Source organism: Pleurodeles waltl, chromosome 1_1 (assembly GCF_031143425.1).
Source record: "Pleurodeles waltl isolate 20211129_DDA chromosome 1_1, aPleWal1.hap1.20221129, whole genome shotgun sequence".
In the NCBI taxonomy this organism is placed as follows: domain Eukaryota; kingdom Metazoa; phylum Chordata; class Amphibia; order Caudata; family Salamandridae; genus Pleurodeles; species Pleurodeles waltl.
In genome coordinates, this window is record NC_090436.1 from 252,333,288 (window position 1) to 252,343,687 (window position 10,400).

A 10,400-nucleotide genomic window follows, 5' to 3' on the forward strand; every position below is an offset into this window, starting at 1 on the left:
TGTTTCAGTGCCCTGCAACTGATTTGATAGCTCAACTACCTATTATTGTACTTTTCTTGCCCCTGGCGCATTTAGATTCAACGATGCTTATTGACTTCTTGTGTGTGTCCTTCCAGGGCTGATGCGAGGGGACTCCTTATTTTTGTGTTTTCTGTCATTTGAGCTTTAATGCTCAGTGGATGTGCAAGCAGTTTTCTTTCCTACGCTACCTCCTCTACTACCGTCACCGAGCACTGGTGCGGCTTTGTGTTTTCTCACGTGCCTCTCTCCCTACGCCCGTCTGAAGCATGCTGTAGCCGCTATTGACTTTGCCAATGCTTGAAGAACTGCACCTGCAGTGGCTAGGCCAAAAGCGGTGCCTACCAGCTTGGAATTGTATCTTCTATACTTATAAAATGGTTGTGGTGTTCCTTCTAGATGGAAACTCACAGACTTAAAATATAGAGGGTGTCTTCTGAGATATCTGAAATAGAGAAGGCTGAATAGCGTGTTTATGTAGAGTACATTCTGGATGATCTATTTTTGAATCTTGCCATTGAGGATGTGGAATTGTAACATATTCTTAAATTTCTGAGGTCACAAGGAGACCATTACAACGGTAGTACCCATTGATTTGTTGCAAACCCAGACACATTGCTTTTCAGTAGCTAGAGCTGCCTGTGTTTTAAGAGGCATTCTAATTTCCTTCAGGAAGACACTAGAGTAGTAAAGGTACTTTTTTCCTGTTGTACAACACTGATGCCTATGGGCTACTATATAATTAGAACATGTCTAAGACTATGGCGGGTCTAAGGCACTCAATATAATCCTGAGCTTAGGAGTTGCTTTTATTTGTGCTGCCATCATGTCTAGGTACAGTTTCCCTTGTGTATGCAACTGTGAGTGATGAATGTCCTCAAAGGAGTTAGGAAATGAAGCTGGGGTACAGACTTTTTTACCTCGTGCTAGTGCTGTTGTCCCTAGACCCCTGGTTAACGCTTAGTGACCAGGGCCTGCATTATATATAGAGTGCACAGTCCCTGTTCATGCCCTGCACACCTTTAAATGGGTGCGCCGGACACAGGCATTGACAGTGTGTTCAATCGCAGTTAATGTACTCCCCCCCTATCCCAAGTATAATCTAGCGCCTGACCTCGGAGTATGCATCCGCCCTTCATCGTGCAGGTGACAACTGGGCCTGCACTGGTCTGCAGGCAGACGCCGCGGCTGGAACCATCCTCCCCGTTATCTTAGACTTCTTTGGGGGAAGAGGGCGCACTGACTATGCCATCGTGATGTTGCACAGAGTCGTTGCACAGAGTCACTGCAACTCTTGACAGCTTCTTTGCTCACGGGCCCAGGCCTGTAATCTGGCATGAGCAGAGGGAAAGATTTTCCTCATTTGCATGAGGCCACTCCGCTTTGAGTTGCCACTGCTCTTACTTGTGTGTAGGCTACAGAAGGGGTTTCTCTAGCATTTGTGGCTTCTGTAATACCAAAGTGCCCCGATTATGCAAAGTCAAGTTCCCCTGGGGCCCTTAATGTAAGTGCAACAAGAGTATTTTAACATAAATGAATAGATTTACTTTAGAATTTACTAATCACTGCATGTGTAGCAGATATATTTCCGAATTATTTGTTTACAAATAAGTTGTTGCGTTTAGGTTCAAATTGGATAATACGTAAATAGTACTTTAAAAAAAAAATATTCTAATCATGTGCACCATATGAAAACTATACTTTTGATACTGGCATTTCTGCCCATTAGTGATCTACAGTGCAGGGACCAATGGGTGGTAATATCACCATATATAGTATAAATGACTAAAAAGCTGAACTCACCCCTTTGTATGCTTTTGTTTCCTACCTCCTAAAAGGACGCGAGAATAACTCCATGGACATCATTTAGGGTCCGCCAGGGGTCGCAGTAGTGACCCCTGGCTTGCCCCTTGCGAACCCTGCCACTGCTTTTGCGACCCATGGCCTTAGAGATGGCAAAATCAGTCCCCGGCACATAAGAGCAGCTACACTTTCCTTTATTTGCCAATTCTTTATTACACTAGTAGTGAATAATATGTTAATATTCACTTACAGTGTAATAAAGAATGACTTACAATTTACTGGTGTAGTAAGCTGGCCTGGTGTGTGGTGAGCACCTATGGTGTTATCACCTTATACCAGGTCCAGCTATCCCCTATCAGTGAAGTATAGGCAGTGTCTAGGAAGCCAGGGCTCCCTACAGGTAGCTGTGAATGAGCAGCCAAGACTTATCTAGGAGACATGCAAAGCTTATGCAATACCACTATAGTCACACAGCACTAGCACATCCCATAGCACACATGAAATAATACACAGTGTTACCCAAAAAATAATACAAATAAAAATAAAAAATAAGTACTTTTATGGTTACACAGATACCAGAATACTATTAGGCAGTCCCCCCAACTGGAGGTAAGTAAACACACTATTATATACACACTAGCAGTCTGTAAAGAGCATAATAAGCATTGGCAAACAGTGTAGGCCCTAGGGGAGGGCCAAGCCATATACTAAATAAGTGGAATGTGAGATAGAGTGTCCCACCCACGGATGTGGAATCGGTAGAGAGGAGCTGGAGGAACTAGGAACCCCAAGAGGAGCGTACCAGAGTGACCCCCAGCGACCAGGAGAGCAGAGGTAAGTACCTGGTATTCCCCAAACCCAACAGGAGGACTTTGGAAAAGGATTGTGCAAGACCTAAACAAGACTAGAAGAACCCAAAGTTGAATTCTGGCAGAAGAGGACCTGAAAAGGAAGGGGATCAAGTTCATTTCGTGATTGAGTGTCCGGTTGTGGCAGGAGCCACTACTCACCCTTCTGTGGATGCAGGACCAGGTCGACAGGGGATGAAGATCAGCTGTGCAGCACCGGAGGTGAAGAGGAGTCCCTGAAGTGATGCAGTCGGTGTCCCACGTCGGCTGTTGGGTTGCAGTGGGTCAATGGTGCAGGAAGACCAGCAACAAGCCTTGGCAAATGCAACAGAAGAAAAATATGTTTTGCGAGGCTGAAGAGGACTAGCAAGGCCCAGGGTACTCGACCCAAGGAGTGGAGTCCGGGGTGACCCTCAGCAGTCGGGAGAGTCACAAGAAGAGGAGGCAGCCCCCACAGGCAGCAGGCACAGCAGTCGCAGTGAGGCCCACTTAGCACACCTGAAGAGGAGTCCCACGTCGCTGGAGCAGCAGAGAGAAGACTGTGCTCTGCAGAAAAGTGCTGAGGACAGGGGATACACGAAGCCTGAAGATCCCCTGGAGCCTTGGTAGCTACAAAAGTCATGGTGCCTAGGGGTACTTTCTTGCAAGGAGAGGCGAGGGCTTGCCATCTCCCAAGTTGGACTGCTGGCAGAGAGGACCAAGGGGACCACTGCAGACCACCACATGTGATGCAGGAGACACGCAGTTCCGGAGGAGAGCAGATCCATGCAGCCAGTCATCGTTGCAGTTTGTGCCTGCAGATGCAGGGGAGTGACTCCTTCACTCCAAGGGAGATTCCTTCTTACTTCTTGGTGCAGGCTGAAGTCTCGTCGATCTCAGAGGATGCACAGCCAGGGAAATGTTGCAGTTGGTGGAAGGAGCCGGACAAACAATGTTGCAAACTGAGTCGTCGCTGGAGTTGCAGACTGTTGGTTTCTGTACAGTCCAGTAGCGGTTCCAGTGGCCAGAATATGAAGTAAACATTGCAGAGGAGTCCTGCTGGAGTCTTGCACATCTGAGAACCCACCCAGGAGGGAGACCCTTAATAGCCCAGGAAGGGGGATTGATCACCTACCTGACCTGGCCACTCAGATGCTCCCAGAGGCCTCTGCCCACCTTGGATTCAAGATTGCAGAATCAAGTGGCCACCTGGGGGAGCTCTGGGCACCACCCCTGGGATTTTGATGGACAGGGGAGTGGTCACTCCCCTTTCTTTTGTCCAGTTTTGTGCCGGAGCAGGGACCAGTGGTCCCTGGACTGGTGCAAATCAATTTATGCAAGGAGGACACCAAATGTGCTCTTCAAAGCATACCGGTGACATTGAGAAGCTACCCCTCCCAAGTCATGTAACACCTATTTCCAAAGGAGAGGGTGTTACCTCCCTCCCACCGGTCTGCCCAGTAGCAAAGTTGTATTAGGCCCAGTGGGAAGACCTCAAGGACCGGGGCGGTCTTCTCACCACGGGGATGGCTGGCTGATGGTCGGCACACCAGCCTCATAATGAGGACCTAAATGCACTTGCTGTAGTACTTTGGAGGAGTCCTTTTTTCATTTAGCATGGGGACATGTCCGACCGTGGCCTCATTTTGGTCTAAAACTATGACGGCACTGTACGACATGATTGACCAGGCATTTCAAAACCCCCCCTTGTGATACTGTTAGGATATGTTAAGGATAACCCCAAAACATTTTGTTGTCCTAACACTACTCCTGGGAAAATGCAGAGTGGTGATGCCCTGGGGCCGTATGCTCACTCCACGGTTTAAAGACTGGCTGAAAGATATGTCAATATGTGAGGAATGGTCTGACCTATATGCAGTAACGCTACCCCCAGCGGCACGCTCTCGTGAGTTTTGAGAGCCACTGAGGACCTACTTGCTGAAACTCAATCCAGACTGATGGGGCGCACTCCACCTTTAGGATATAAGCTATGGGTACTAACTTCACCAAGATTTTGCTATTGCTCATCACCTACCATGTTGTCGACACACACCTGGAGTGGGGTGATTTATGTTGTAATGGTTTACTGGTCCTACCGATTAATTGTTGCGTCTGTGAAATGACCATTGATGACCACGCACATGTAACAATGTTAACTGCTCAGTTTGACTCAACTGGTCACCGTGTCACACTATGTCACGTGGATATTACTCTTGTTATTGCCGTTTTGTTAGAGTGGAAATTCAATAAATAAAAGGAGAAAAAAAAGGTTAAATGGCGTGTGATTTCACCTCCGCCTGTATTGGAATTTTGGTGAACGGATACTCATGAGTAACTCTCCAGCATTTAGTTTGTATTCTTGAAGTAAGTATTGTTTTGTTGAAAAACATACCTTTCTTATAAGAAAGTTGTGCCATTGTGTGTTTTCTGAGTTAACTATAATTTATAGCTTTATAGAAAAAAATGCAAATTGTAGCTATGCTGCATCAATTATTCCATTGCTGCATACATTACGTGTCCCAATCCTATTGTGTGTTTTCTGAGTTAACTATAATATATAGCTTTGTAGAAAAAAATGCAAATTGGTAGCGATGCTGAATCAATTAACCCATTGCTGCATACATTACGTGTCCCAATCCTATTGTGTGTTTTCTGAGTTAACTATAATATATAGCTTTGTAGAAAAAAATGCAAATTGGTAGCGATGCTGAATCAATTAACCCATTGCTGCAGACATTACGTGTCTCAATCCTTTCATTGTGTTGTGTTTCAGAGCATGTGTTGTAAAGATTTATGTAATAGCACAATATACGCCAACCATACCTGGAAGCCTGCAACACACAAAGATATCAGCTAGCCTGCAGAAGAGCCACCACTGTCACTGATCCAGCAGAATCCAGCATTGGGCTGCGGTCCTCAACATACCAGTCTGGGGGCTTTTTGCAGTGGTGGTTTTCACCCTGACTCTCTGCTCCTCCACCTGGGAGGAGACAGAGAGCCAGGACGATCCCCAGCCCTCCTCCCCACATTGTGGGGGTAGTTGCACCTGCACAAGAGAAAATAAATGTCTTACTATAGTAGAATATCTCATAGCGTTGCAGTGTATGATTCACAGTTGCAGAATGAATTTTCATTCTACAAAAGTTTGTTTTTTAAGCTAGAGCCAGTTAGTAAGAAAGAAGGTTACAATTATAATATTACAGATACAGTGCAAACCAAAATTACAATTTGTTGTAATTGTCAAAAAAAAAAAGTCTAGGAGAACTCCCATGTATAGCATTTACACATTCGCAAATGTACATGATTTTGCTATTATGAAGTATAAATGCTAGGAAACGTGCACTTACACATTATGTTTTCTTTACACCGTGGGAAAACATTTTTCCACGTTCAGAAACTCTGCATCAAACCCCACACATTTGAGGTGTTTCTCAGCATTCCCGCTGTTGATGGGGGACTTAGGGCCACATGTACGAATATTAGGGTTTGCGACTCGCAAAACTTGATGTACAACAGTATCAATGACACTGTTTGCTATTCCCAATCGGGGTTGCAAATGACCTACCTCATAAATATTCATGAGGTAGGCTGCAATTTGTGACCCCGTTGTGAATGGCTGTTCTTACAGGGATGGTAGCCTGCAGAGGACAGCAGACCAACATCTATGTGACTGCTTTTAAGTAAAGCTTTTTCTTTTTTTTTTTTTTTTTTTCTTTTTTTTTTTTTAAATGCAGCCCATTGTCCTTAAAGGAAAACGGGATGCAGTTAAAAAACAGCAATGAAAAGTTTATTTTTATTTTTTCAGAGCAGGAAGTGGTCCGAAGGGGACCACTTTCCCGCTTGCGAATAACTTAGCACCAATTTCAAATTGGTGCTAACTGCAATTATTTGGGACTACAATCACAGTCAGAAAACATTCCTACATTGCACTGCGATTCACATTTAGGAAAGGAACGCCCCTTCCTAATTGTGACTAGCGAACCTATTTTGCGATTCGGTAAATAGATTACCGAATCGCAAAATAGGGTCTCTACATACTAAAATGCTTTTTTCTTGTGGCAAACGGCCCGATTCTGTGAATCAGGCCGTTTGCCCCAAGAAAAAAAAAAGCTACGTACATGTGGCCTAAAGTCCTGCCCTTGACAGAACCAAACCTTCAACAGTATCACGTTTGACTAGCGGGCAGGGATAGAAATTGTTTATGCCTACAGAATGGTTGAGCTAATCCCACGTAATATTTACATGACCTAACTTGACAGTAGTGTAATATTACATGTGAGTGAATTCGTTTATGAGTATTTTATGTTTTCTGAATACAAAATATATCTGCAATCATAAAGCATGCCTTTTACACGGGTGTTAAACTGAGGTGCACTAAAGGCTTTGCAACTGGACCCTAGGCATATTTGTAAACAATGGTTTGTTTTTTCAAAAGCGTTTGCAGATTTTGAGTTTTTAAATGGAGAAATTCCGTTAAATACTTTTACAATGTTGGGAGTAATATAACAAATACTCTTTTTTAACCTGTTGTAATGATTTTCTTTCCATGAAAAGAAAACACTGCCCATCTACTGCTGTTTTCTCTTGGCATCTAATGAACTCATGCGGTTTAAATTTCAGTTTATTCCGCTCAATCTTGAAATTGGTTATTGCTGTTTAATAGTGTATTTTTGATTCGACAAGTTAAAAAAAAAAAGTCCACTTTTTAAACACAACTAAAAGACCATTCAAGACGGGTTTGAGCCAATGTTTAAATGTCAAATCAGAAAGTTCCACACGGTGGCAGCATCATGTAAAAAGCTAACAATGCTTACACCGACCCACGGTGAGAGGTCTGGGAAAAAAAAAAACACAAACTTTTGAGGGACGTCAATTACAAGTTAGATAAATGTCAACAAGTTTGTCAAGTTCTGAAACACTAACACAGACAGGTACCTTCCACCACCTCCCTACCGCCACTACGTGTGCGCTGTATTTAAAATACAGTGCACCATGGTGCAGGGTAGGGAGCAATAGCTTAATTTTAACTTTAACGCTATTGTTGTACTCTGCAGGAGTAGCGCCAAAATGTTGGTGCTATGCCTGCAGAATACATAGGAGCCCATTATAAATAACGGAATGACCCTTTTAACACCTGTTCTGAGCAGGTGTTAAAAGTGCCGGACGAAATTGCGCATGGAAATCTCTTAGATTTCTTTACGCCATTTTTTCTGACCCCCTAACGTGGGAACGCCCCTCCCTTGCATACATTATACCCAGCATGCATTGCGCCTATTTGTAAATATGGCGTGGGGAAAATGCCACCTTAGCGTAAAACAAATAACGCTATGGCAGCACAAAGTTGGCACTAGGGACTCTTAAATCTACCCTTAAGTGTTGAAATGGAAAACAGGGACACCATCATATTCTGTAGCGAATTTGTAAGAGAACAAATAAGAAAACAGCCAGTTCTCCCTATGCCAAGCTCTTCTGATTTTACTATTTGCACTGTTGCCACTTCAACAGCCCAAATACTGTTGAGTAGGAGCGCCCATCACACTTGCTGATTTAATCACCAGGGTACATGTTACCTTACAAGCTATTTGAAATACGTATTTGGCTGTTAAAACTTTAGTTATCAAGTGCCTTTTTGGTGATTAAATGCAAAGTAACAACAGTCCTTGAAAGTACAAGGCATTTTGAGGCACAGGGAAAGTGTACTCTTGCCCAGGTCCCTAGCCTTTCAGGGGTCCCCTTATAGAGCTATCTCTGTTCTGCAGAGACTCCTTCCCGGATGACCTTGAGTAATTATTAAACAAATTGTTTTAAATACCGTTTGCCTTTAACTTATTTTTAATGTGAGTGATAGGCATATTACAGACATTTGGCAGAGAAATGCTGTGTTTATGTTTCATGTGCAACCATAAAAAGTTTCGTTTAGATCAAAACAGAACCTCATGAGAAATGGGAGGGTGTCACAGAGATTATTTGCAGTAATATTAGTGAGCTGCTGCTGTGTTATATATCGAAAACACAATTCACTATCCCTGAATCTTAGATGTAAGCACATTTCAAATTTAGTTAAGCGTGCCTGTGCATTTTTCGCCTGGCCAAAGAGGACATGAAGGAGCTGAAATTGGATCATAAATTCAAAGCTCTTCTGAACAGGGCTCCCCAAAATCCGTTTGGCCCAGGGCCCCCTTTCTTAAGATCTTCCTGCTGAAAGTAAAGCAAATCAGTGCTTTGCAGTACTTCCATGGGTGGAGGGCATTCCATTGGCACATGAACATTTCCAAACACAAACCCGTGGGTTTTGATGGAACCCTCTATCTACTAACAATAGTAGACACGGTGCTCAACTTGGAAAAATTATTTTATTACCCCAAATTTGTTTCCCACTATGTATGTGTGCTGCACTGTACAGGATATATTCAGAGTTTAAAGTGTGTCTAGGCAAAATATTTTGTTTTAAAAGCGTACCCTCCAGCATGAAACCCAAGTTAGAAATCGCACTCACACAGCCTTGCACTAAGGTGTAGAGCTGTGTGCATGGTGGTAAGCATCGTAATAGTGCTGAGCGCTAGGAAGGAGAGGGCAGGACAGTGCCATGTCTTAGTAGACATAAGGCTTTACAGCTCTCTCCCTCTCACGCAACGCAGTGCCAGCATGTTTTTTTAAACTAAATGTTTCACAGCTCGAGGACAAAAAACAGGGGATCGGCTCTGTGTAGACCACTCATGATACGGCCACCTGCAGCACAAGGCCTGAGCTGCTTCAGTCTCACTCTTAAAAAACAAAAGTGATTAGACTAAAATACCTCGTCATGTACTGCAAACAGTCTTTGTTTGCATCAATTTACAAAAGTAGCCGCTGTGCCAAGTAACTCAAAAATACCTTTTAAATTCATATGCATAAAGTTTCCAAAGATTCTAATGAACATGTAAATCTTTCTTGTGCGATGGCTTATTGTAAACACTGCAACCAATTACAGCAGGAAGAACAAACACGCCCAGTACAATTTATTAAGAAATTAGATGAATAGCGGCAGATGAATACTTCAGTACTCACTTCTCTACTTCGTTTCCCTCTCGCTGCTGCTGAAGTAAACATTCTGAGAACAGCTGCCCCGTCCCATTTATACCGTGCTTGTTGTTCAGAGTCCAGGGGGGACAAAGTTCAACAGTTTTATGTGGCATGACCTTGCAAGCGAAGCAAATACTTTACCTTTAGCAGACAGCGCGCATACAAACCAATGACACCGATCTTTACAGGTTTTTAAGTAGTTGGAACAGTTAATAGGTCACCAAACGCGAAAATAGTTTATATCGAATGAAAGTTCCGCCCTTTTGTCTCCCACTCTGAAGCAGTTATTGGTACAGCCCGTTAGGGGAAGGGAGGGCCTCGCATTCTTAAATTGCTCAAGCGAACTTAGAAGCCCGATTGCTGTGTATGCATTTATCTTGTTTAGTTTATCTCGTCTTTGAGTTACAGCTGCGACGTGCTTTTGTCTGCCTTATCTTCGGCTTGAAAGCTCTGACTGACATTGCCAATATTTCAGTTTAAAAAAGGCTCTTTTAAGTAGTATGTACCCTAATGTACTAGAAAAACAAAGTGTTAAAATTGCATTTTCCAAACGCGTGAACTGGTGACTTTCAAACGATCACCAGAGGCGTAGCTTCAGGGGATATTTAAGGTGTTATCTCCCCACTAATACATTTATTTTCTGCCAAATAGTGGGGTACATGTAATAGTGGGGTACATGTGCTTTCAGTC

General features: G+C 43.4%; 1 protein-coding gene across 1 annotated transcript in view; it reads right to left on the reverse strand.

The window, feature by feature from the left end:
• SELENOP (selenoprotein P) overlaps positions 1-9,802 on the reverse strand; it is a 28,556-nt gene extending 18,754 nt beyond the window's left edge. Inside the window, exons 1-2 of the mRNA XM_069221486.1 lie at positions 9,696-9,802; positions 5,472-5,694 (exon numbers count right to left, since the gene is read on the reverse strand). Coding sequence (XP_069077587.1) covers positions 5,472-5,677 — 206 coding nt within the window. The 5' untranslated portion in view covers positions 5,678-5,694; positions 9,696-9,802. The remainder of the gene's footprint in view (positions 1-5,471; positions 5,695-9,695) is intronic.
• Between the last annotated feature and the right edge of the window lie 598 nt (positions 9,803-10,400).